Here is a 27525-nt window from a genome sequence, read left to right as displayed (position 1 = left end):
TATTAAAAAACTCAATAGAAATAGGAATTGATTTGCTGTTAAACACACGTAATTCGAGGTTGGTACAAACAACAACTAAAAATGTAATACTTTTTTTTTTGTGCACCCCCATGAAATGCAAAGCAGTGCATAGTTATTTCCTGGAGCTCTCCTGACATGGAGAGTCACTCATTAGCAGTACAGGACATTAAAACACGTATTTTACAATGGGACATGTACAACCCCCCACCCGTGCCTTCCCCATCACGTTTAGTTGCATGAGAAAGTTTAGTAGGTTGCCATGACTACAATGCTATGGGTTTAGACCATTCAAATGTGGTTACAAGGTTTATTAAATAAAAGGAGAACCCGTGAGAACCCTTCGGCACTCGTCTTTATACAGGAAATTCGTGTGGTCTCCGTCTCGTAGCTCTCAGTGGCAGAACTGGCCGGCTGCTTCTTGCTTAACCGTGCTTACTTAAGTTTCAAGAACGGATCCCAGTTTGCTGGGGCAAAAACTGGCACTAAAATCTGTGAACTCAGCTTGGGGGACCTGAAAAAAGTCACACGAACTTTTTTCACACAGGTATGACTAGGAACCAAAAAAGTGCAGTCCAAATGAAGGGGGAATCATGCTTCGTAGAAGTAAAAAAACAAAACAAAAACAAAAACAAAAAAACCCGAGGCCACCGGCTTTCGGGGTGATGCCTGCGCTTCGATGGCGGGTTTTTGCGGTAATCCTCACTCTGGTCCTGTAGCTACTCGGCCTATGCTGGCCACAGTCTCCATGGTAGCACCCACATGGTGTATGTACAGGAACATATGTTGACATATATATCATATGTATAAAAAAGGAAAAAAACAAACACCTGTCCTGATCGTTTTTTGTTAAAACATGAAAAAAAATTTTATTGTTTTAGACAAAGAGGCCACTTTTGGAAAATAATACTTTTTTTTTTAGTTGAATCGGGTGAAGACAGAGTTAAAATCACAGAGGATTTGCTTTTTTTTCTTTTTTAAAAAAGGAAAGCACGAGGATGGTTGGCACAGGAGCAGCTATTTACACTGAACAGGTTTGGCCTTTGACAGAACAGCAATACAATGCATTTCCAAGTCTGTCTCGGATGATTCACAGAGGAGGTTCGGACTGGGGGACAAGTGTCATTAAGGAGGGCCGTGGAAGTTCGTCAGCCTCAGAGTCACATGCAATCTGATCCTGGACGGTTCTCGCTGCTCGGAGGCAGCTGGCTATGGAATCGGAAGCTAATGGGGAGGGGTGGGGCGGCCTCTGGGACGAGGCCCCTGAAGCGCAGGCTCTCACAGGTTTTCACCGGGCTGATACTGGGGCTCTGTGGCGGTAAAGTAGTCCTCCAGGAAGCCCTGCAAGTACTCGAAAGTGGGGCGCTCCTCCGGATCCTTTTTCCAGCAGTGGATCATGAGCTCGTGCAGGGAGATCGGGCAGTCCTGCGGGCAGGGCATCCTGTAGCCTCTCTCCACCTGCTCCAGCACCTCACGGTTGTTCATGCCTGCGAAGACAAGGGGCAGTGAGAATCGGCTCTCCGCGCACCACCGGGGCCCGCCGCTGAAGCACACCGAGGCTGTTCGCCCTCTCGGGAGGGGAGCCAGGTCTTTACTAGGTTATCACACCATCGAGTGGAACAAAAGGATGGAGAGCTCACAGATGCAAAAGCCGGGGACAGTGACTCTCAGAGCACTGCAAGTGAGAGAAGCCAGACGCTGTAGGATTTCGCCTACCTAAGACCCTAGAAAGGCCAGACGGCATGATAGAAACCAGATCGGTGGTTGCTGCGCGCGGGTGGGGGTGGGGACCACCAGTGAAAGGTCAGAAGGAGGCGAGAGGTGAGTTGAATGCCCACGTTTTTCCTGTGAGGGGCCAACAGCAAATATTTCTGCCTGTGTAGGCTACACGCAGCTCGAAAGAGTTTAAAACAAAACCAGGTTTGGGGGGGGGGGTGCTCTGCCTTGAAAACAATGCAGGCGGCAGTCCGTGACCCCAGTCTAGTGTGTGAACTATCAGATTTCACGAGTCAAAACTCATGCAAACATAGTGTATTTTAAAATTAACATTTGTTTTGGGTAAACTCTACTTCAGTAGAAAAGATAAAAACACGGGAAGAAGGGAAGATGGCTCAACGGTTAATAGCACGCCCGCTCCTGCAAAGTACTCAAGTTCACTTCCCAGCATGCATCCGGGCGGGGCCTGCCATTCTAGTTCCAGAGGATCCGACACCTCTGGACTCAGCAGACAGCTGTACTTATGTGCACATATCCTCACACAAATGCAATTAAAAAGAAATCTTTGGGAGGAGAGATGGCTCAGTGGTTAAGAGGACCCAGGTTCGAATCCCAGCGCCCACGAGGCACTTAGCTCACGACTGTCTGAAATCCCAGTTCCAGGGGATCTGACACCCTCACACACACACACACACACACACACACACACGTACGTACAAGGAGGCAGAACACCAATGTAAATTTTACAAAGAATAAAAAAGAAGTCTTTGAGTGAAGCACGCAAACACCTCACAGGATAAAAGCAACAGGTCTTCTGTGTGCAGGATCCATTTGTGAACGTCACAGTTTTCCTCATGCTTGGGCGCAGTGTCTGAAATTTCCCTTCATGCCAGCAGAGCTCAGCACCATCTGGCCTGGTGACTCCCACAGTGCTCTGAGGTTTGGGGACTGTGACAGGGGGGCAGGGTGACTTACGGAGGAGGCTGTCAGGCCATCCCTCATCTGAGACCTCCCTGCCCCTCTGCAGGAGCTGCCTAAGGCCGAGGTTCTCAGGCTGGACAGCAGAAGGCGTCCTGGGAGGCTGGGCATGGCCTCTTAAATTGCTGGTCTTCTTGACAGTGCAAGAAATACCACACTCAGTGTGCCTTCCTTCTCAGCTACTCCCAGATGCTTGCTGTCTGTCTGTCTGTCTGTCTGTCTCTCTGCACTAAGACCTTGTGAGCCTGTCATCTAAATCTTCCCTAACTCCTGACAGCTAGTTTACAGCACCAAAAATCTGCTGTAATCTACAGTGTGAGATTCAGGGTTGTCACTAGCAAGGAACCCATATAATATTCATGCAGACTTTTTTAATTCTGGGGGAGGAGGTGACCATTGGGGTCAGAATCTGTCACTTGGCCAGAAGTCCTGGCCAAAGCACATTTCTGTTTCCCTCTGTAGGGAGCACCCAGGCTTCTGGGTTGGTAGGTAATTAATTCTCTTAGCTGTCCTCTCACCTTGGAAGCTGGACCTGTCTTAGCTAGGTCTTCCTGGACGATGACTATTTCAGTCACCTACTTGTCCAAAGCCTTGTAGAATGCTTTTTTAATTCTCAGGCCTTATAATTTCTGCAGTGACAAAATCCAGCCTTCCTTCGGCTGTGTTTAAGCAGACCTTCAATATGGCCAACTAAATTCACTCTACTCAAGCTTGCCCCCGGCCTTGGGAGAGCCCGGAGTCCAGTGTGGGACTGCCTTCTTTCGTTGGGCTGAGGGCAAGGGAAGGTACACGGATCGCAACCCTTTCCTGAGGGACTCCAGACAGAAAGGGTAAGGAACAGAGGCTAGCATTTCCTCAGGAACAGTTCCAAAGCCCAACAAGCGCTGGAAATGAGGAAGCTTTTATAACTCACTCAGCGGCATTGCAAACCTGAACCTGCTGAGGTTTGGTCTTCTTGTATTGTAATGCTGTGCGTGTGCGTGTTGTGTATGTGTGTGGTGTGTGTGTATGTGTGTGTGTATATGTATGTGTGGTGTGTGTATGTGCGTATGTGTGTGTGTATGTGTGTGTGGTATGTATGTGCATATGTGTGTGTGTATGTGTGTGTATGTGCGTATGTGTCTTTATGTGTGTGTGGTGTGTGTGTATGTATGCGTGTGGGTGATGTGCGTGTGTGTGTGCATGTGCGTATGTGTATGTGTTGTATATGTGTGTGTGTGGTGTGTGTGTATGTGCATATGTGTATGTGCATATGTGTGTGTATATGTGTGTGTATGTGTGTATATGTATGTGTGTATGTGTCTGTGTGTATGTGTGTGTGCATGTGTGTGTATGTGTGTGTATGTATGTGTGTATGTGTGTGTGCACATGTGTGCGTATGTGTGGACCCAGAGATGTGCATGTAGATCTGGGACCCTCCCCAAGTTATTTCTGATTGGTAAACAAAGATGGCAACAGCCAATAGCTGGGCAGGAAAGACATAGGTAGGGTTTAGGTTTCCTGGGCTTGGGGTAGGGACAGGGAGAAAGGAGGAGGAGGAGGTAAAGAAGGACAGAGAAACTGCCACAGGTTAGGAGGCCTGACACTGAGGGTTTGCCACCTGGAGCTAAGAACAGCCCAAGTGAAACTTAGTAATAACTCGGGGTTATCAATGTCAGTAGATTCTGACAGCATCGGTGGTAGGTATCTGCCGAGCTCTGGTGCTGATTGAGGCTTACTGTAAATACAACGGTTGTGTGTGTCTTTTATCTGTGAACTAAATGGTCAAAGGTGGCTACAAACCCTGGATTGGGATTAAAAGTTTCTACAAACACACACCAGCCACAAACACTTCCTGCTGTGAGGCCTTGATGGCTTCCTCCCTAAGTTCCGTCCCAGACGCTCCTTCTGGGTTATGTAACATGTCAGGACACTGACTTTTAAAAAAAATGTCTGATTCCAATGTGTATTTGCTCCTGGGGGACTGGCTGAGAAGCTGGGGCCCAAAGACAGCTATCTCTAGTCCAGACAGCCTGTAGGGCCAAGACCAGAGCACAGCCATACACAGGGAATGGCGTTCTTTGAAGCACAATTGAGTAGACAAAACTCTCAGTGTCATGGTGTTTCTGGAACTGTACACAGTTTGAGTCTGCAGGACTCTCCCTTGTCCTGGCTCCTGCCAGGAGCCCCTGGAGGAAAGAAGCTTAGGGGTGCCACAGTAGATTCTCCCTAGAAGCTACAACCACTCCCCAAATGCATCTCACAGCATTAACCTGGCACCGATTGCACAGCACAGCACCGCAGAATTCAATTAACTACTTTCCCATGATTCCGTGAATCATTTGTCAGTAAATGGTTTATTTTATTTAAAAAAAAAAAAAAACCAAACTCCTCAGATGGAAATATTTCTTTTCTTTAAACTTTTAATTCAGTCTCTGCCAATGGAAAGTTTAACTGGCCATTTGGGTCAAGCCTATTTTTCCAGTGCTCCACCCAAGACTTGGACATAGCAGAGGTGACAACCGAAAACAGCATGTCAGATTTGCCAAGAAGGCCTCCTTCCTGGGTAGCTGTAGCCATGGGACAGAGCCATACCTCAGTACATGCAGAGTGATGACTGGGTCAGGCCTGAAGACCACACTGTCAGCTTTGATACCCAGCCTGCTACCTCCTTTCCCACGGCACCCCACCCCCACCCCATTTCTCCTTTCTTCTCGTGTGCTCTCTCCAGACCTCCGGGAGTCCAGGGAGTATATAAACAATTCTATGCATTGACTGAAACACACACATACCAAAGACAGCTTTGCCAAAAGAGCAGGCTATTAGACACCGCAACTGGCTGAGTGACAAGCGTAACAGCGCTAGCTGTCTTCCAACCAACCAGAGGCCAGAACACAATGGGCGGTCCTGCAGACCTGGTACTTCCTCAGCCAACCAGAGGCCAGAACACAATGGGCGGTCCTGCAGACCTGGCACTTCCTCAACAAACCTCGGCAATGGTCAAGATGTTCTAGATCAGCAAGGATTCAGTGAGTTTTTAATTCATAAACAGTACTTCAGTTAAGTACACCATGGTAATATTCCAAAAAAATACCCATTGCCCAGGTTGGTCTCAACTCTCTTCTGTGCTCCCACAGCTCAAGAGAATAGCAGTCTCTGCTCTTCCTTTGAAGAGGGCCCGTTCTGGGGGGCTGCTTTTCCAGGACCCAGGTGAGCCCTGCGCTCAGAGTTCTCCACAGCCCTCTGCTCTGAGGTCTCCCTTTAATTTTTCTTTCGTGTTTTCAAACATAGTCACGGCTGTAACGGATCTAGTCCTTCTGCCCCAAACACTGTAGCTGTGAGCCTCTGGCCAAGCGGACTGTGCTCACTTCCTGACGTTATCACCATATTATTCTTTCCGTATTATTCTTTCTGAGTCATTTTGCTGGTTTCCTTCTCAAACACAAGGGGTCAAGTCTCCAACTCTTCCTTTCAAATCCAGACGTTGTACAGTTGCCAACATGGACTGTCCTATGTATGTATGTATGTATGTATGTATGTATGTATGTATGTATGTATGTGTGTGTGTGTGTGTTTTTTTCCCCCCTCCTTTTCTTGTGGGTATCAGTATTATTCTTTGAGTTGTACAAGAACTCAGTAGAGCCTCCCTGCTTTTCTTTCTGGTTCTTGAGGGAAGGAATAAAAGTGGCTTCCATAGGCAGAACACTTAACAGCCGTCACTTCTCATACTCTGTACCTCTTGGCAGGGGACCTGATGTGCTCGGGTCTCCTTTTGTTAAACACCTTGCTGTCAGTTGCTTAGGACAAGGTCTTGGGACAAGGTCTTACCAAAGAAATCTTAACACTTTACTGCTTACCACTTGTGTGGCCTTCTCAAGGGACCTCAGAGCAGCCATACCTGTACTTAGGGGTTTATTTTCTAGTCACGCATGGGTTTCCCCATGGCTGTAGGAATCTGGACACCTGCACTGTGTAAATAAATGTTATAACAATGGGAGATGATACTCAGGTTATCTGAGATCAGATTTCTTTTGTAAACCGAGCTTTTCATTCAAAGGGAACGATACTACACTGTGTCTGGATGAGGCCTTCTGTCTGAGGCCCCTTGCTTCCCTGTGTAAGCTCTCTTAAAAACCCATCTGTCTGCTCGCTCTTGAGAGCTGCCGCATGGGTGCTGGGAGGAAGGACGCGGAGTTAATGGAGCTTGCTCTTCGAGCCTGCACTGCACCATGGAATATGTTATCGGATTACCCAGTGTTTTCCCTTATCTCACGAGAACGGCCAGGAGGCTTTGGGAGCTGCTTCGTGGATCGGAGTACAAATCCGGGGCAGAGGCCTGCTGACCAGAGGGCACAGATGAAAATAAACGACTGACCCCGAGAAGTTGCAATAATTACTAGTTTTGTTTACTGTTGCCCATCTCACCAATCACCTGGGGCAGCTGTTTTTATTACAACTGCTGTATTGATAACATCAGAAATGGTGGGCGGGAGAACCACAGCACACAGAGGTTATTTGAAGTGGATAGTGTAGTATGTATGATTCTTTCTGGGCTTTTCTTTTTTTGTTCTCTTTCTCTTTACTTTTGGAGACAAGGTCTTGCTATGCAGCCCAGGCTGACCTCAAACTAACAGTAGTCCTCCTGCCCCCGTCTCCCAAGGGCTGGGATTACAGGCCTGAGCTTTTGATAATACAGTGCTATGAAGATCTCCTGTTTTCTGAAAGAAGTGAAAAAGAGGGTGAAGGCGTCGGCATGGAGGCAGGGGCCTGACCCACAGCTAAGACCAGTGTGCTGCTGTGTTCAGGTACCACTGGGAGGATACCCCTTCCTAGTGCCCTCCGGCTTCACACACAGCCTTCTATCCTCCTTTCTATCCTCTTATCAGCCATGTCGGCCAAGAGAAACCTTGCAGGGGAGGCAAGAGCATTCTGTGCTCTCTGACAGAACACAGTGAACTAAAGGGGGGCTCTGACCCTGGGGACCACAGGCTGGGAAGGTAGAGGACCTTGCTTGTTCTTGCTCTGCTATGGGTGGTTGTTCTCAGACTGTTTCTCGTCTGCAAAGTCCAAACCTTCCTCCTGGAGGGAGAGTCTGCCCGTCAGCAGCTAGAACACAGGACTGACTACCTGTGATCTCACGGGGAGGGGCAGAGCAGGTGCTCAGCTCTTTACGAGATGCTAGCACGTTTGCTAGCTCACCTTACCTCTCCGAGTCATTACCGAGTGACTGGATCTGCTCAAGGAAGTCGAGCAGCTGACACTTGCTGAATGATCTGAGTGCACTTCAAACGCATGGATACACGGATTTGCTTAGGGGAACAGCCCTGCTCGGCCAGATCCTGCCAGTACACAAGCGGTGATTCAGTCAAGGGCCACAGCACAGCATGGCCAGGACATTCTGCCTACCGGGTTACTGGAATATGAAATTTGAACACGAGGTCAACTTCCCAGAACTTTGGAACAGATGCTACCTTGTGGCTAGGAACATTCACACCGTGTCAGCCATATAATATGTGAGGTTAACTGGGCAGAGTTAGAAAGTTCTGTAGGCTTTGAGCCGGCTTTAAAAATATTTAAAAGCCTGTGAGTTTTCTCTTTTTAAATTTAATTTTCTTTCTACTTTTATTCACACATTCCTTTATTTGCTTCTACAGAGTCTACTGTGGACAGACACTGCTGGGAATCAGAACACAGAACATGCCCTGTTCCCCTCAAGCAAGGCAGAGCTGCTGGGAAGTCCAGACAGAAGGAGAGAGAAACATTCCAGGGGCATACGGTGCACACCTTTAATCTCAGCACTTGGGAGAGAGCATCAGGCAGATAGAACTCTGCAAGTTCGAGGTCAGGCTTGGGTCTATCTAGCCAGTTCTAGGCTAACACAGTGAGACCCTGTCACAAACAAGTGTCTTGGTGTGTTCAAGATGTGAAGGGAGAGAGACAGCAGAGACATCCAAAGACAGAGCTTTCCCTCAGTACTGCTCCCTTCACACACAGTAAGAGCACACTCACGTCGACAAAACGAAACTACACCTAAGGCTCTGGGGACATTGCAAAGAGGGGGTAGAAAGATTGTAAGAGCCAGGGGACAGGAGTTCTGTGAGGCTGTGTCTCCTAGTAACATCAGAAGCTACACTTGTAAAGTCTCACCGATATCACTGCCTAAACATGACCTGAACCAGGAGGACACCAATGGGCATGCCAACCAAATGGGAGGAGTCCAATGAAGCCTGAACCCTACCCAAAGAATTATAGGCAACTGAGTGAAGCTGGAGTGAGACAGGTGGCCCTCCCCAGGGAAAAGCACGCCACCTAGTCATTTAGTGTGGAATGATCAGCCCCAAAAACATAACCCAAGTAACAGTGTACGGACTCAACAGGATATCTATATATCTATATCTATATCTAGATTCATCTATGCACGAAATATCAATTGATGAAACAAGAGGTTGTGAATTTGGAGTAGGAAGGAGTAACTGGGAAGGTGTGGAGGGAGTCCAGGCGAAGGAGAAACATTGTAACTAGAATACAAGCTCAAAACTAAAGGAGAACATTGTAACTAGAACACAAGCTCAAAAGTAAAGGAGAAACATTGTAACTAGAATACAAGCTCAAAAGTAAAGGAGAAACATTGTAACTAGAACACAAGCTCAAAAGTAAACAGCAACAAAAAGAGTAAAAGCTTGCTTGCTAACAATCCTGCAAGACAACCCAGCCATTACTTTGAGCCTCAGGCTCCCCCTACCCTACCGCCTCCACAGGTGTGCACAGTGCCCCTAGACACCACCTGGCCCAAGTCTAGCTCCTATCAGAGATAAACTCAGCGAGCACCTCTTAGTGACTTCCACTGTCACCATCTCCTAATCATGTTCCTCTTTTGCTCCACTCAATGCTACCAGCCAGGAGGGAGTGCAGTCCATTGGTTTGTATTGCACATCTTCTTCAAGAAAACCTCTCCCAAGGGTAGGAAGTCTCATTGCTTCACTGCTACAATCCTTTCATCTGGAAAAGCACTCGATGTAAATTCAGTAAATATGTGTGGACTGAGTGTGCAAGGTGCAGCCTTCTGGAGTTATCTGGAGGGCAAGGGGAAGCCCTGGGCACCTTTAACCGGGGCCAGAGTGAGACAACTCATCTGCTTTCCAGGATAACACTTCTGCTGGCGACAATGACAGAATGGTGGATGACTAGGGGAGGAAGGGAGAGACCGGGGGCAGGAAGTTCCATTAGGAGGTCACTACCCAGTGGTGACAGCTTAATACAGGCAGTGGCAGTGAAGGCAGAGGGGGAAAGAATTTGAGAAAGCTTCTAGGGGTGAAACGTCAGGCTAAAATGCAAAGTTATGATTCTATGCATCAAGCTCTGGAAAACACTTTGGCACCAGCATCACCATTTTTCCCATACAACAATCCCTTAGCCTAAAAGCAGTCCTAATCTCCATGCAAAGAACTCTTAAAGCTCTGCACACAGAGCGCAGGCTGGACTCCAGCAAGGGGAGTACAACTGGTCAGGCTGCAGCAGGCTGTGCTTGGTAATGGTGTCTGTTACCCATCTTGGAAGCCGGTGGGTACTCACTCGGCCTTTGACCTCAGGACAACATTGCAATATTCCTCTTATGTTTCAAGGCCCTTGCTGTTTCATGTGTCCTCCTGTCCTTCCTGTCTCTGGTCAGTGCAGTGAGTGCCTGGGTACACACACAGCTCTGCTCAGTGCCAACCTGCCATTCATGTGACCACACCTCTCGCATTGCTCAGTTCTTTTCCGAGGCTCACTTCTGCACTGACTTAGTGTGGGGTGGGAATGTCTGGGAAGCCTTGCCAAACTCATTTATAAGTCAGTCCCCATCTCCTTTCTGTGTCACTTACGAGCCAGCACGCCTTCCTATGTGACAGAGCCATTCTCAGGTATGAAGGAACTCAGGAAAGTTTACCACTATCTATCTACCGTTCTTGAGAAGAGAATTACTTGAAAACACGTCCTAGGCAACTGAGAAATTATTGTATCAAACTGCATAATGGAAGCGACTGAGAAGCAGAGACTGGGACTTTCTCCTGGACTCCCATCCACCGGCAGGGACGAGAGATCCAGAGTTGCAGCAAGGTGAGCCCTCAGTACAGGCTGACGGGCCATGGAGACATGTAGATAGTGTGTAATGGAAAGGATTGTGCCCTGGACCTGCTACCCTCTGCTAGGTTAGCAATCCCGTAACTGCAACCTCTCTGCAGATGCGTCTCCCTTAAGAGTTTCCGTCACATTCAGAAGTCCAGTTGAATATGATTATAGCTGAGTTAAAAATAAAACTAAGCAGTGTCTGTGGCTATGAGAACAGGTCTGGGATGGCCCTCTGTGTTGTAGGCAGCTCCCTGGGCTATCAAGTTAACCCGCCAGGCTTCAGTGTCTCTTCACAGCAGCACACAAGCCCCTCATGACTGGCTCTGCCCCTTTCTAAGACCATCAAGCACATCACCTTCGTCTCAGACCCTCCCTACAGTTCAGTGAGAGTCTGTGCAGCTTTTTGGAGTGACAGGTAGGACTCATCTTGCTCTCCATGGTCTCATTTCCCTGCCTTCTCCCTTCCCCATGGCCCCTGCAGACAGCTGCAGTCACGGAAGCCTACAAAGACAGATCAACACTGGCTTACAGGCATAAATACCCACCTATGCTGGGCTCAGTTCTCCCTCTGCTCTTCATGGGTCTGTCAATGAAGGGCCTATCTTTTGTCCCTGCTTCTGCCACATAATGAGAACTAGGGTTGAGGAGCACACAGAGTATGCACATCTAAGTAATCCACGCTCCATGAACATGGCACAAACACTCTACCAACAGTAAGGCTCTGCAAGCTCAGGGCTATCAACCGCTGGCCCTTCCCCTCTGGCGTGAACAGTACCTGCTCTGGGACCGCAGCTCACCAGTGCCACCAGAGAGCTGAGTGGCTCATTTGTGCTGTTTCCCAAGGGAACACATGCTAGGCCAGGTCACACAGAATGAGGCCGCATGAATGAATCCGTTCCAGCTTGTACACCTAGGCGGTTTTCTTTGTGCTAAAACCCAACCTGACAAAACCCTGGTCTCCAAATTCTTCCTCTTCCGAGCCCCCACCTCCACCTCTTTGTCTTGGCCTCCCTGTGTGTGACCCAGGAACAAAAAGCGGCTTGTGTTACTGGAAGAGGAGGCTTCACGGAAATGCAAAAAACAACATTAACCTTTTCCCGTGATTGCTTTTAACACACCGGGTGTCTATAAACCTGGGGAGATCAGGAAGAAATTAGTTCAAAATGTAGACAATAATAATTTTTTTTTAAAAAGGGCCTTCTCATCTTTAAAACCTGGAGATGGTATATTTTCATCCTTGAGAAGCAATTCAAAAGCACCCATGCTGGGCCCCACCCCCTCCTGGGCAGCCCTTTCTTCTCTGCCGGTTGACTGTTCCCAGAGTGTCTGCCCACTTGTGCATGCTGGAAGAAGCAGCAGCAGCAGCAGCAGCAGCAGCAGCAGCAGCAGCAGCAGCAGCAGCAGCAGCAGCAAAACAGCAGCGGCGGCAGCAGCAATAATACAGACTCACACACCCACACCTCCCAATGCTGGGGCTGGGGCTTCAGAGACGGGCACTTTGTTAATTCTGCCTCGGTGCCAAGCTTCCTCCCTTAGAGGTCTTGAGGCTGTGCTAGCCTAGACAGAGAGGCTCTTTATGACGATGACCAGAAACAATCAGACAGAATGAACAAAGGGATTACAAATTAATCGGCTCTCGCTGGCTCCTCCGACTGCAGAGATATGATTACAAGCCCCGGATTTGCAAGAGACCTACATTCCTCATTAATCTCCACCATCGGCTCGCCACCGTGGGCTTTCCCTTTTCTTCCTTTTTAAAAGCCCCTTTCTAAAAGGCAGGGAACGGAGGGTGCGCCAGCTATGCTCTTTCTTTGCTCAGCAGTAACTGAAAAATATGTCCTTAACATTTCACAAAGCAGATCGTCCCTGCACTGAAACCAGTAAAGTGTGGAGGAGAAATGGCGCGTGTCCTTTCTGTCTCCGTCTGGCTAAGTTAATGAATTTAAGCATGGATAACTTTAACCCACATCTTCTTCAGAGAAAGAGCATCTGATAGCCCAGAACAACTGCAGGCTCCCAGAGGCCCCCGCTCCTTCACAATTCACCCCCCACCCTCCTTGTATATTTTGGCCATTCAACAACAGAGAACGGGTTGGTCAGTCTAAAGCGTCTTTCCTGTGCCTCTGCTCCAGGGCCACTTGGACCTGGAGCCTCCGAGAGCAGACTCTGGCCTCTTCAATCCAGGTTTGCTGTGTGGGTCAGTGCTACAGCGTGCTCGAGAAGCAACAGAAGCGTCTCTCCTTCTCAGACATCTGCAAGCCCTATTTGGGCACAGGCCCTGCCAATGGAGTCATGACACATGCACCTACTGAGACAGGACATACTCCATGACCTCAGGGGACTGGAACTGGATACCAGCTGTTTAGCACATCAAGGTTGGTGAACAGGTCACGGCAATTCTAAGTTCTGCATTCCCCTGGCTAAACACCTCGGCAGAAGGCTGAGCACAGGGCTTAGGAGGGCAGCTGGACAGGACTCCTGTAAGGCGAGGCTAAAGCCGAGCCCAGAGGACGCCCATTTCTCAGGTCTGTGTGCTTACCTGGGTACGGCACTCTGCCTTTGGTGACCAGCTCTGTGAGTAAGATTCCAAAGGACCACACGTCAGACTTGATTGTGAACCTTCCATACAGGGCCGCTTCGGGGGCTGTCCACTTAATGGGAAACTTTGCACCTGCGGAACGGAACGGAGACCTGGTTACTCGTGAGTGCCTGTGCTGGGTGGAGAGGGAAGGCAAAGTATTGGAAAGTCATCTGCAGGGGACAGGGTAGGAGACGAGGACAGGAAGAAGATAGGGAAGGAATAGCGGGTACACCTTGGGCCTGGCTCAGTGACTTCAAGAAAATCACTTTAAATCTCCCTTCAATGAGTTGGTCTTTGAAAGCCTTAATATTAATGTCAGTAAAGGGAAGAGCTTGTCAGTAAACGGAAGAGCTTGTTTCATGAACACAACTCCTCGGATCACAATGTGTGACTCAGGAAATTCGCGCTTTGATTTGGTAAGAATGGCCCCCGGGGGTTTGTGCATTTGAATTCTTAGTCAACAGGGACAGGGAGTGGCACTTCTTAGAACTATTAGAGGAGGGTGGCTTTCTTGGGGTAGGTGTGGCCTTATTGATGGAGTGTGCCACTGGGTTTTGAGCTTTTAGGAGCCCGAGGCAGGCTAGTTAGTGGCTCTCTTCCTGCTGCCTGGATGTGGAGCTCTCAGCCACCTCTCCAGCACCGTATCTGACTGCACGCTCCCACCGTTCCCACCATGATGACGAGGGACTGAGCCTTTGAACTGTAAGCCGGCCCTGACTAAATGCTTTCCTTTCTGAGAGTTGCCTTGGCCATGGTATCTTTCACAGCCACAGAACAGTGCCTAAGACAGTAAGTATGTACATATGAATACGCCCATGTATCTCTCAGACAATGCTCTATTTTAATAACTACACGCGGGATTAGATCATCATGCTGTTCTCTCGTGTCCTCTGGTATATAAAGTCATAGATTGGTCTTATGAGGTGCCACAAATCCACAGAAGTCCCAGCTTCCCTTAGGGTGGAGCGAATGGATGTAGCCTGCCCATTACACTGGGATGTTTCTTACACACACCGTGGGGAAATGATCCTGGCTGTGGCTGATTTTTCCCTTCCTTCCACCCGTTCTCTCCACGGCGGCCATCTTTATTCCTGGGATGTTTTATTTCATACAGTGTACTGTATGACCACTTTCCTCCTTCCTTTCTCCTACCAGCCAGAGGGTTCAACAGAATAAGTTTTAGACAGGGCATGCCTTGATGATAGCTTATGAGTCTGATGGCTAAGCATTCAAATACATGAGCCTATGGGGCCATTCTTATTCAAATGAACACACACACACACACACACACACGTGTTAAACTCCCTCAAAGGCAGTAGGACTGCATCTTTCAAGTGTCTTTGATCATTAGGAGAATCCTCTTTTTTCCACATCTAAAGGAAAGGCACGGCCCGCCCTGCTCATCCAGTTAGGAGGATGTGGACAGACCCACATTCTAGTAGCCTGCATTTTCGTATCAGGGTCAGCAACCATAAAGCAGTTCTGGGCATTTCTTGAATAGACCAAAGGGGAAAAAACACACACAAGGATTTTCTATTGGTTAGGCACACAATAACATGCTTAAGCCATGCTAATTACGCTTAGGAGCTGCTAAAACGCACACAAAGGCTGATACAAATCAGAACTGTCACAGCATCATCTGTGAAGAGTCACTGTGTGCAAAAGTGGCAAATGATTCCAATCTTTAAATTATGGAGGTTTAATAGCCAGATGTGATAAATTACAGCAATTACATTTTGTTTTAAATACAGCACACCATAACAATGTTAACGAATACACCCTCGCATTTTCCAGCAGTGTAGTTTTGTTCTCCATCTCTTTTATGCCAGTGTGAAATCAAAATGGAAGGAAACTCTATGGTTTCCGTGGCACCTCACCCTACGAGTGGAGCAGGAGTGTTTGCGTCACCCTCTTCCGCTCTACGCACTCCATGTAAAGCAAGTTTGCGTCTCTCTTCCCTTAAGTGCTGGTCATCGCCTGCACAATCTGGGAGTCTCTGAGCAGCCATTTTGTTTTAGAATTTTGTTAAAAGCACTCCGCACAGGTTCTCGTCCTTAGGATTCTGTCCATGCGGCTTCAACTCCAAGCCGCTGGGATTAGGGTGACAGGCTTTCCTCAGTGGCCAGAGTGGATCGCCCAGGACCAAGCCTCAGCTGGAATCCCCTCGTTTATAAATAAATGAATGAACGAGTGGGTATTAATCACATCCTTATTTGAACAACCCCATGGCTTTAAAGCTGACAACATCTAACATGCAATGGGACTTCAGGCTTCTCTCTGGCGTGCAGAAAAATCCTGTACCCTAAATGGCAGGAGAAGAAACCTGGGGTCCTCCTCAGACTCATGCAACACTGGTTGGCGGATGGGGTTCTGGCAATAAACTATGCACAATTAGACAGTTTTCTTGCTCTCCCTTCTTTGAGACAGTCATGATGCTATGACATCAGCTCCTGGTCCTCCTGCTGCTGCTGCTGTGTGTGTGCTGGGATTATAGATGTGGCTTTCACTTTAAGGATTTTCTGAGTAAGGATTTCTAAAGATTTTGGGTTTTAAAAAGTAAATGTATCAGCCAGCTATACTAGTCTGCTTTCTCATTTTCCAGGACACAATAAAGTTATTAAACTAGGCAGTGGTGGCACATGTCTTTAATCTCAGCACCTGGGAAGCAGAGACAGGTGGATCTTTGTGAGTTCTAGACCAGCCTGGTCTATAGAGCGAGTTGTAGGACACCGAGGGCTGTTACACAAAGAAATCACATCTTGAAAAACAACAAAAAAATGACAAAAAAGTATATGTAAACTTTTACATAAAAGAACAAAGTCTGTATAATCTGATGGGTTTTCGACAGGAAGTCATTAGCGAGTATGCATTTTGATAGATTAGAGGGGCCTTACATATATTTATTTTGTATTATTGCTTTGTAAGACAAAATGTTTTCTACACCAAGCAACGAGTATTTAAAAGGATAAAAGTTTAAAAATGGCTTTCTTCATATTTTTAGTAGCTACCTTCTCCACGAACTATATATATATATATATATAATTTGTGTGTGTGTCTGTATGCTTGTGTGCTGGTGCCCTCTGAGGCCGACAGAGTGTGGAATCACTTGGAGTTTGAGTTACAGGAAATTATAAAGATATTTGACTTGGGTACTGGAACCGAACTCAGGTCTTCTGGAGCCTGAACCATTGAGCCATCTCTCCAACCCCAAAGGAACTTTTGTTTGTCTTTTTTTTTTTTTTTTTGAGACAGGGTTTCTCTGTGTCATTCTTGCTGTCCTGGAAGTCACAATGTACACCAGGCTGGTCTTGAACTCAAGAGATCCACCGGCCTCTGTGTTGGCAGGATTAAAGGTGTAGTTCTTGTTTGTACTGGTTTTCAGATTTCTTTTTTTTTTTTTTTTTTTTTTTTTTTGGTTCTTTTTTTTTTTTTTTTTGGAGCTGGGGACCGAACCCAGGGCCTTGCGCTTCCTAGGTAAGCGCTCTACCACTGAGCTAAATCCCCAGCCCCCAGATTTCTTTTAAAAGAGAAAATTAATGTTTTCTTTTCCAAGACAAAAGGTTAAACTGAAGCAATGCTGAAAAGAAGTAATCAATGCTTAGTTCCCTACTCTTCCTGATAGTTCCATTTGCTCCTGTCTTAGCTTCCTCCCTCCAGAGGGTACAGAGTTACTGGCCCTGCAGGGTGGAGTGAAAGTGGAGTGAAAGGCCGTTGGTGTTTCCTGGTCTCTTCGCATGTGGCTATGCAGGTGTAAAACTGAGGCTGAGAAGGGTAAGTCTAAGGTCACTCGGCCACAGGGTACACAGCACCACAGGGGTCTGCTAGGGGCTGGAGTAAGTGTTTCACTTGGGCCCAGTTGGAGAGCTCACAGGCTTGGAAGGAGGTAACTCCCAGAGAGAAAAAAGCAGTCCACTGCCACCCTGTGGCTACCCCTACCCCTGCTCTTGGCCGGAGTGCTAGTTGCTTAAAGACTTAGCCTGATCGATAACACTTGGACAGGTTTCCCAGCTCCACACTGACACAGCAGCCCGTTTTTCCGGTTGTTATAGCTTGAAATGTGCCGGATGCACAGGCTGTCAGAAGTGTTGTCTCTTGGCAGTGCTGTCTCTGAGGGCTGGAGTGTGTCTTTTGGACACCTGCACCTGCAGCTCAGAACATGGTATGCCCTACACAGAAAGCTCCTGAGGGAACGGACTGGATGATAGAGCACTGGATTAGCTGCCCACGTCTCCTTTGTGCTGACTAGCCATGGCTTTCATGGGCAGCTTGTCTGGTCCCTGGGCTGTCTTCCCTTGTTCTTGGTGACAGTACTAGTATCATATCTTTGTCTGGATGGCTGTTTAAGGGTCTATCAACTGCTAACTACGGTGGGAAAGCATCTGCCACACACTAATGGAACTCAAAGACACTCACAAAATCTGGATTTTAATACCAAGCCCAGAGTGCTCAGAACCCCTTAGTGTCTGAGTGAATCTGAGAGATGCAGGGGGAGCCGGAGCTCTGCTTCAGAGGAACAGGGCACAATTCTTGGGCTGCTTCTGGGATAGGCAGTGGTTTTAGAAGCAGAAAGAGCAGGCAACAAGAGGCCTTGCAGTAGTCACGGTAAGACAGAGTAGACAGCAATCACTTCCGGCTCAGCGGGTGCTGGAAGAACAATAACAACAAGCAGACCCCACCTGACCGCTGCTGAGCTGGCCTGCTCTCTCCTTCCCACGAGAGTACAGAGTTCTCCCCACAGGCCTAGCATCCCGCTCTACACACAGCCTCCTCCTTCCTGTCTCTCTCTTGCCTCCAATGTCCTCTCTTCTCCCACTCACTCTTAAGCACAAGTGCCATTCTTCCCGATTCTTCTCTCTCCCCATGTCCTCTCTTGTCGCTAATTTTGCCTGTGGTGTGTGGGAGGGGGATGGGCACATTCAGATGTTTCTCATTTGAATTCCTGGTTCTATATTTATGGGTTTCTAGGGTCTCTTGGCTTTACCTAAAATATAGCAACTGTAACCTTAGTTTATCGTTCAGTATATCATCTTACTACGTACAAGATTATAAGAGTTTCTTGTAGTCGGCAGAAAAATGTTACGGAATGACTGAGTTAGAAATTAGTTCTTACTTTTCAAATCTAAGAAGGGAACAAATCCCCCTTCATTTACTTGCTTGGTTTTTCACTAGCCGCGTTCGGGGGTTTGATCGCTGTGTGACTAGGCTTCAGCAGACCACTGAAGCTGGGACATCCTCCCCGTTGCTGTTTCTAGACCTAACCGACCCATTGTCCTCTTGCTGTTAACCTGGCACCTTGGTTCTGCTCTTGGACGAGTCTCTCAAAATTACCCAGTTTCCAGGCATCACCTCTGCTGAGTCCTCCTGCCTTGGTTCCTAGCCCTTTGCCAGTCTGCCCCCCCCCCCCCAATCCTTTTAAACTGCAGCTTCCGGCTCTACCTTCTTCAACCACATGGCAGGGTCCCGGTTGAATTAAATCAGAATCTACCACCTGGTTTCCAGAGACCCACATATCCATTCGACCTCGGGTTTTCCTACTGCAAACACACAGTTAATCCGGTTTAGTTTGCTTTTCACCTCTGTAGCAGGTACCACACACCTGGCGTGATCACACGTCCTTCTGTTGCATTAGCCTGTTTGAAATGCCGTCTTTCCCTCCGCTTCCTGGCTACAGCCTTCTGCCTCCTGAAGGCTTCTTCCTGATCAGAAGTGGCAGTTTAATGTTGGGTACAACAAGTGCCTACCGTTACGGAACAGACCCTGGGTACTTGCTGCGTGTGCCGCAGGTCTGACACATTGTTCTACGGGCAGATGTTTCTGCTCTTCAGCTGAGAGAACAGTATGTCAAAGGAACAAGGGTGAGGGCTAGAAATGGGGTCTGGGTGAGATCTGCAGGCTCAGAGCACAGAGACCCTGTGCGCCACGCTCCCGAGCGTAGCTCTTGGCACAATGCGGACCGTCAAGGTCGGTGCAGTCTATACCTCCATTGTTCCCAGTTCTCCGACTAAAACCGTTAAACCACAGCTGCTCAACAGATGCAGTAGCAGTGACACCAAAGGTCCACTTGGGCAGTGACACACTCAACACCCAGTGGCCAAACGAGTCTTTGACCAAGACTTCAAAAAAGAAACTAAACACAAAGAAAACACTGACATTATAATGGTGTCACAAATGATGCCTTTTCTCAGCCTCCGGGCCGGGCCTACCCCTCTCAGCTTTAAGTGACAACGAGACGGCCCAACAGATTCACATCAGGATGGGCCACTCCAAGTCCAAGTCACAATCCAGTTAGAGGAATGGCTCCATGCCCAGCGGCCAGCCGGGAAACCTGCCCTCCGCTTCTGCCTCAGACAGAAATGGGTCTTGACTTGGTGGCTTCCTGTAGTGGATTCTCCTTCATACATTAAGATGATGGCAATGTTTCAAATGTTCCCACTGACACTGCCGATGCCTTTTGTCCCAAGGCTGGGATAAAGTGAAAGGAGGAGCCAGGACATGGAGCCACTGCTCTGTAGTGATGGTGGCAGCAAGCCCAACGGTAGGCTGAGCTGGAACTGAGTGGCGTTCTTACGAACGGCAAGAATGGTCACTTGGAAAGTAGGCTCAACAGAGATGAGTGAAGCCATTAGAGACTGAATTTAATGGAAGTTAAAATCAATGAAGAAAGGTGTTTCAGAGTGAGGCAGACCTGGGCTCACAGGCTGGGTTTGCCAGACGCTTGTAAGCCCAAGTGTTAGTTTCATGTCTGTAACCTGGGAGGGCTGGAGTACAAATGTGAGAGCCAAGAACATGCTTAGATCTGATGTGCAAGGCACTGAGTTGCACTGACAAAGGCCCTCAGCACCACTGGTCATTGAAACTTCAGAAGAGGGAAAGAGAGTGCAGAGAAGCCCCACACTCATCCACCAACCACTGAGTGCCCATACTATGGGTCATCTGGAGGAGGGCGCCTCCTGTAGGGATTTTCTAAAGCTGGAGGAATGCAGGTGCTAGGCTGAACCTACAGAGAGCTTGAACGTGGTTTTGGCTTGAAGAAGATGGCTCAGGAGATGTAGGAGATGAGGGAGTGAACTGCAGTGAGAGCTACAGGGAGGTGTGTCGACAGAGAAGGGACCAGTGTGACCCTGTGGCTCTCCCAGACACAGACGGGATCATAGCAGGGTCAATACAGGTCTGCTGGGGTCATCACACATCATGAGCTCTTAACAGCCTGGGACTGTTAGGGACTGTGTTTTCTGGCACCAGTTGCACTGCACTGTCTCAGACAAGTTATTTCCTCCAGCTAAGGAACCAGGACAGTGGTGTAAATGAACCAGTGCACAGCAAAGTACGCCACATCGGCCATGCAGAGCATGGCCTGAGTCCTAGTAGAATTTCCAAGAATGAAGAGCACTGGCTTTGACAACAGATCCCGTTTTTGTTCTGTTTTGTTTTGTTTTTAACCAAAGAACCACCCAAAAAGCCTCTTTGATTCCAAAGCCACAAACTGTGCAAATTATCCTATACAATATAGAATAATGTGTAGTGCTGGGACTGTAAGGTCACCCGAGAGAACACAAACAGTCGAGAACGACGGCAGGGACGGGAAGCTGATTCGATGACGGAGAAAGCAAGTAGTCTAGGACAGGATATCCTGTGTTAGGAGCTAAAACAAAGCTGACCCAACCTGGAACTTGGTGGCAATAATAATTTCAGACCCAGTCAAACTTGGCAGAGGAAAACTCCTAATTCTCATAATAGGCCAAGGATGACGTCCAAATTTCCCGAATGCTTCTGAGGTAATAAACTTAGTGTTTCCAGTTACCCCCAGTAACACATTCTGCTAAAATTTCCACTTCAAGTTCATGGAGTTTAGCATCGTGTTTTGAGAATATAACGGAAAACTCAGTTGCACAAAAGGATGATATTCCATTCGAAATTTTAGCTTGCTGGGCTGGGGGGGGGCAGTGTGAGGCAGCTGACAGAGAAGGTGACAGGGATTAAGAGGAGTGCTGTCTCATGGGGGGGGGGGGCTTTGAGAGAGGAGAGAGGAGTGGAACCTAGAGTGCCGGGAGGCAGGAGTTGGGCCTGAACATAACGTGAAACTCTGGGCTGATTAACTAGGCGTGCATCCAAGGTCTGTTTGGGATAAATCCATGCAAGAAACGTTCAAGCTGAAAGCGTGAGCAAGCTCCCGGGGGGCCCAATAGTGAGCGTGGATAGGGAGGAATCTTGGCAGGCCCATCACTGGGTTAGGAATGTAGCAGAGTTAGCCACCCTCAGAGGAATCTGGGCCAGACCGGGACACACTGCTAGGCAGTGTGGACTGTGTTGGTGTGGGGATACAGCGTGGCACAGCCTCATCGTCCCGGGGCTTGGCTCTGAGTCTAGGAAAAAGGCCCAAGAAGAGGGGATATTCAGAGGACAAGCACAGCTACAGGTTTCCTTTTAAACTGCCCCCTGCTTCCCAATCTGGCGAAGTGCCTATGCTCTGGGAGCCTGTGGAGACCGGGTACCCTCCCTCTGGTTAGGAGGAAAAGGCTTGTAGCTGTGGGAGGGAGGTTCGCATGTGCTCTGCCTGTCCCTGGCTATCCAGCTGATGCAAGTGCAGGCTCCTTCTGCCAGCCAGCAGAGTACAGCAAAGAAGCCAAAAGACATCTCTGATGTTTGATGGCCGTCTGTGGTTCCTATTTACACACTTTAACATCACGGAGGGTGACCATCTGCTTCCTTAGCGATGATTACCAAGAAACGTGGGCTGCGCAAACTGAGGACTTCTCCTGACCGTTCGCAAATGACCGACTGCAGCCAGCTCTGCCCAAACCAGCACAAAGGAGAGGGAGATGCTGTGAGCGCAGACCAGAGGGCTGGGAGGTGGAGGAAGGTGTTCAGAGAGCCGGCTCTGGTGACCTGTGCTGGCATCGGGCCTGTCTGGATTCCCTGGGCCAACTCAGCTGTCCGAGGATGTAAGTGGTGGAAATCAGTTCCCTACCTCTCTGCAAGCATTTTAATCTTAAAAGGGACTAGGGAGAAATGAGTGATTTAAAAGCCCCTTTCGCTCATTTCCTCTGGCTTTCAGCACATCCTTGTTAGGAGAGGACTATGCTCCCAACAGTGCGTCTCCATTTCCCAGCATCTGCCCTGCTCCCCTGACTACTAATCTAGGCTGAGGCTACAGCAGATGAACAAAGCGGTCCCTCCCAGAGACGCCAGCAGTACGAAGCCTAGAGACAGACGCGGCAGAATACAAATGAAGCCGACTTCTGCCCAGGGACAGAGGTGCACCAAACTCTGGCCCTGAAAGGTTCAGGGAGGCAGCTTGGCTCAGTTCTGCCCATGGGACTCAGCACATGGCCGCTGGCAGCTCTGGGGATGATAAACTCCCTGTGTGGGCCTGGGGGGTGTGTGGCATGGCCTGGTCACTTCACTTTAGCCTTTTACAGTTCTGCCTGGGGAACAAGTGACTTGAAACAATAGCTTGCATCGGGGAAGGGGTTTGCTTTTGTTAAAAGATGGGTTCACTTCTTTAGCAAGGAAAGAATTAAATTAAATTCAGCAATTAACAGGGTTCCATCTCCCCGCCCCCTTCTCTGCTGACACTTGCTGTTCAGGTCACAGCACACACGGTGGGGATGGGGATGCTGTTGTTGACAGAGAACAAGAAATTCATACGCTGAGAGGAGCAGAGGGAGGGCACCTCATGGTGAGATCAGCCTTGATCTGCTACTGGATTACAGGGGCCTCTGAAGCATCTGATTAATAATTCTGCAGGAGCCCTTGAGCTGGAACGCGGGGCGCACTGAGTCTAATGATCCCCAGTCATTGGAACAAAGGAAGGACAGGGATTGAATTCACAGCTCTGCATTGTGAAACTGGAAATCTAAAAGAATCAGGGACCCGGTCCTTCCTGACTGTGTTTGTCAACCTAGCTGTCTCCTCGTTTGTGCTAAATGGCTACTGTGCTTTTTTAATCCAAAAATCTGATTACATTTAATTAGCTCCAGCATCTGGGATTTCTAATACACAAAGAGTTATTAAAGTAACAAATCTTTCTAAAATATGTTCTCCAAGAAAAGAACGTGTTAATTTATGCAGTAACAATTTTTAACGTTAACTAATGAACATGGAAACTGTAACAATTATGAAATCTTTGTAGTCTAATTTATATGTGAATTTTACTCCAGACAATAATCTATTCAATTTAAATGCTCAATACTGGGAGTATTTGAACAGACACATTTTTCTTGTCCTACTTAATACATAAACCAGTAAAAGTTACCCAAAGTTCTGAGTGCTTTCCTTTTGTCCAAATATTCCAGAGACTCAGAGATGACATTGTTTTGACATTTGTTTCCTAAGTACTCATTTGGTTACTGCTTTGAAACAAGTCAACCATCCAACCAAACCCACAGAGAAACCCCATGCTCCTGCTCCTCAGGATTCAAATGGGGACAAGCCCTGGCAGGAGGCCGTGGGAGGGCCCTGTGCAGCATGGCTTGTGGGTGCCACCTGTGGGTGTGTATGCGGAATGTGGCTGTATGCTTCTACAGGGTCAACTTAACCCTACTGCTGTTAGTGCCACTGGCGACTGCACCAGGTCCTTGGAGGTAAGTGCTTCCTGTCTGTTCTCAGACCATGTGACAATTGTGTTTGCAGAAGAAGGCAGGCACAAAGTAACTTATCCACGGTTCCCAAGCAGATCTGCAGTGATGCCAGGGTTCGCACTAAGATAATGTGACGTCTCCCGTCATGCTCAGAGCCAGCTCAGGCCTTGCCATCTTTTCAAACAGGGTGAGAAATACAGAGAAAGGAGGAAAGAGGTCTGGGAGGAGAAAAGTCTTGTGAGGGGGAATGAGAAGCAAAGGACGCCGAACAGCTTCTGCCCTTTCTAATCCCCACAGCCACCAGAAAGCGGGTTCCCAGATGAGGATACTGAGGCCCAGAGGGGGCGCAGACCCAGGGGAGGGCAAAGCTAGCATGCGGACACAGGCCCAGCTAGCTGGAGAGCACCTGTACTTCCCCAGAGACAAGCTCAGAGTGCAGCAGACGCCCACAGAAGCAACGGCTCTCTCTGGGGCTCTTGACGCATTACAGCACCTGACTTCTGGGAAGCCTGTGCATACTGCACAAAGAGCAGAAAAGTCTGTCTTCCCAGAGTGAGGAGAAGGGCAGTGACCAGAGCTATTTCCACGTCTACACGCAAACAGTGACAATATGTGTTCTGTGCTCGTGAGGGCTGTAGTTAGTCTTTAGCCATCGTCCCCATAGAGGAACAGCGAGACCTGTTTTACAGATGTCCAGGAGAATTGCTACTCAGGGTCCATATGTGATGTCAGACACAATAAAGATGTATAATAAATAAGTATAAATAAAAACCATGTACAAACAGCTGGGGCTATGGACAGTGTGCGCGTTCTCTCTCTCTCTCTCTCTCTCTCTCTCTCTCTCTCTCTCTCTCTCTCTCTCTCTCTCAGGTGGGGGCAGGTGTGGGCAGTCTTTCTATGTAGCCCTGGCTGCCCTGGAATTTTCTAGGAAGACTAGGCTGGCCTTAGACTCTCAGAGATCGGCCTGCCTCTGTCTTCCAAGTGCTGGGACTAAAGACCCAGTCACGAATGGTTCTTAACAGGAGAAAAGAATGACGGCCTGCCCAAGACTATGGGAGGTTAGCTGACCCTCTCTCCACTGAGTTCAGGACAGAGGGTCTGTGGGACATGTAGACAGAACCAGAAAAGCAGACTAGTCTGGGCTATAAATGATGAAGTATGTGTGCTCATATACACACACATGCACATGAACATGCATGCACACATGTAACACTCCTCACACACCCATCCACATACCTATGATCTATCTACCATCTCTCTGTGTCATATGTCTGCCGGTCTATCTGTCTATCTCTATCATCTGTCTGTCTGTCTGTCTGTCTATCTATCTATCTATCTATCTATCTATCTATCTATCTATCTATCTATCACGCACCTATCTGGCTGTACAAGTGTATTATAGCTTTATAAGTGCCTTTCTTTTATTGATTACTAACAGTTTTTCTCTTTAAAGCATTTCTAATATGATAAAAACCCTCTCTATGGAAAACATGCCAATCACAAAATGTTGAAGTAATAAAATAATTCTTCATGTTTTACCACCCTCAAAGAATTTTTATGGATTGCTTACTCAGTCATATAGAACTCATGTGAGGCAGGCACTGTTACTATCTATTTGACAGAGGATTAAAAATGGGGCTCGAATGAGGTGGCTGGTTTGCTTGAGGACACCCTGCTTGTCAGTGACAGAAGTGGTTTAAACCTGGGGGTCCTGATTTCCAACACAGGCAAGCGACCAGCTGCAGGTGCCTTTTAAATCAGTGCCCTGTGGGGCAGGGACTGCCAAGCCAGGTCTGCGCAACCAGCTATTCTGACAGGAAGGGCCTTTAGCTTCTTTTTCCCTGCATGGTAACTGGCCCTTTCCAGTACAACTGCAACCTCCCCATTTGTTTATTCTCCAGCAGCCTGGTTCTCTGTAAGAAAAAATGAGAACAGCAGCAGCAAGTGACACTGTCCAGTTCCTGGGGCTGGGGCTGGGTTAGACATGCAAGTGCTTTTCAGTAACTGCAGAAACGCACAGAGCTGGTAAGATGCATTTGCATTTAAAAAATAAGTAACCTGCCCGTGGGCGAACCAGCTAGCTTGCCCAGGGCCCCGGTCAGTGGGGACTGCTGGGCTTTGCTGTCTGACTTTAACACTCCTGTGTTCCTCCTCATGCTATCCAACTGTCCTCCTGTGCCTGTAGGCTTCCTCTGTCTTTCACCCTCCCTCCTTTCTTCAATGTGGAGTCATAGGCACTGGGCCTGGTCTTGAATTCCTCTTTGACACTGGGCTTCTGCTCAAAGCCAGGGTAGGTAGGGGGTGAGCGTGGGGCTTATAGGAGGCAAAGTCACATGAAAGACCTGTAACAGAGTTCCACACTGCAGTGTCCTTATGTCCTGTGTGTGTGTGTGTGTGTGTGTGTGTGTGTCCATAGTGACAGACATTTCAGAACACCCTGAGATGTATGTATGTATGTATGTATGTATGTATGTATGTATGTATGTGTGTCCATAGTGACAGACATTTCAGAGCACCGAGCTCTGTGTGTGTGTGTGTGTGTGTGCATGTGCCTGTGTGTGTGTGTGTGTCCGTAGTGACAGACATTTCAGAACACCCTGAGATGTATGTATGTATGTATGTCCATAGTGACAGACATTTCAGAGCACCGAGCTCTGTGTGTGTGTGTGTGTGTGTGTGTGTGTGTGTGTGCATGTGCCTCTGTGTGTGTGTCTGTGGTGACAGATATTTCAGAGCACCGAGACGTGTGTGTGTCCGTGATGACAGACATTTCAGAACACCCTGAGGTGTGTGTGTGTGTGTGTGTATGCATGAGTGTGTGGTGACAGACACTTCAGAGCACCCTGAGATGGGAAACTCACAACTGTTTTGCAAACAATTGTCATTCATGGTCCTAAAATAGCTACATTTGGCACATGTTTCAGAACACTGCCTGCACTCCCATAATCAACACGCGGCACGGCTGTGGCCTGCGGGTGACATGAAACCCGACTTGCCAATATTATTAGGCACATGGACCAGCTGTCTGGAGGAGCTCATTAATCCCCTGCAGGAACATCGGCATGCAGAACATGCCATCTGCAGAATCCACCGGCAGATACATGCCGGACCTTTCCAGCTCGTGGAAAGGCCAGGGCAGGGCAGACCCCGAGCAGGAAATGTAGGGACAGCTGGGCTATCCAAGGCTAGAAAATCAAAGTCTCTCTGGTCACATGGGAATTGGAGAGGTTGTCCCTTTTCCACAAAATAAAGGGGAAATGGGACTTATGGCTAATTCTCTCCATTTTTCTCTGCTCTCTGATTCACTGTCTTGGGGAGAGACAGTGGGCAAGGCTTAAGAGCACACCTGATCGGGAGGGCTGTCCTGTTTTAAGATCCCAATCTTGCCCTTGTGAGCTTCAGGGTTCCTATGCATGAATCTGCTAACTCTGGGTCTGTTTCCTGCCCCCTGCAGGTCAGGCAGTTCCAGGTCCTGACAGGTCTTGGCCCTTGGCTCTCAGCTTCAGGACAACACAGACTGCCCGCAACTCCTGCCGCCCTCTAGCACCAATAACTCCTGCTGCT

General features: G+C 48.3%; 1 protein-coding gene across 4 annotated transcripts in view; it reads right to left on the bottom strand.

The window, feature by feature from the left end:
• Window positions 1-860: 860 nt before the first annotated feature.
• Fyn (FYN proto-oncogene, Src family tyrosine kinase) overlaps window positions 861-27525 on the bottom strand; it is a 191864-nt gene continuing 165199 nt past the window's right edge. For 3 of the 4 annotated variants that reach the window (XM_006256522.3, XM_017601549.3, XM_039098436.2), the window contains exons 12-13: window positions 13340-13471; window positions 861-1505 (exon numbers count right to left, since the gene is read on the bottom strand). In XM_006256522.3, coding sequence (XP_006256584.1) covers window positions 1297-1505; window positions 13340-13471 — 341 coding nt within the window. In that variant the 3' untranslated portion in view covers window positions 861-1296. The remainder of the gene's footprint in view (window positions 1506-13339; window positions 13472-27525) is intronic. The other variant, NM_012755.2, reaches the window with a different exon arrangement.

Source organism: Rattus norvegicus, chromosome 20, assembly GCF_036323735.1.
Source record: "Rattus norvegicus strain BN/NHsdMcwi chromosome 20, GRCr8, whole genome shotgun sequence".
Classification (NCBI taxonomy): Eukaryota; Metazoa; Chordata; class Mammalia; order Rodentia; family Muridae; genus Rattus; species Rattus norvegicus.
This window is presented reverse-complemented; position numbering and strand designations above follow the sequence as displayed.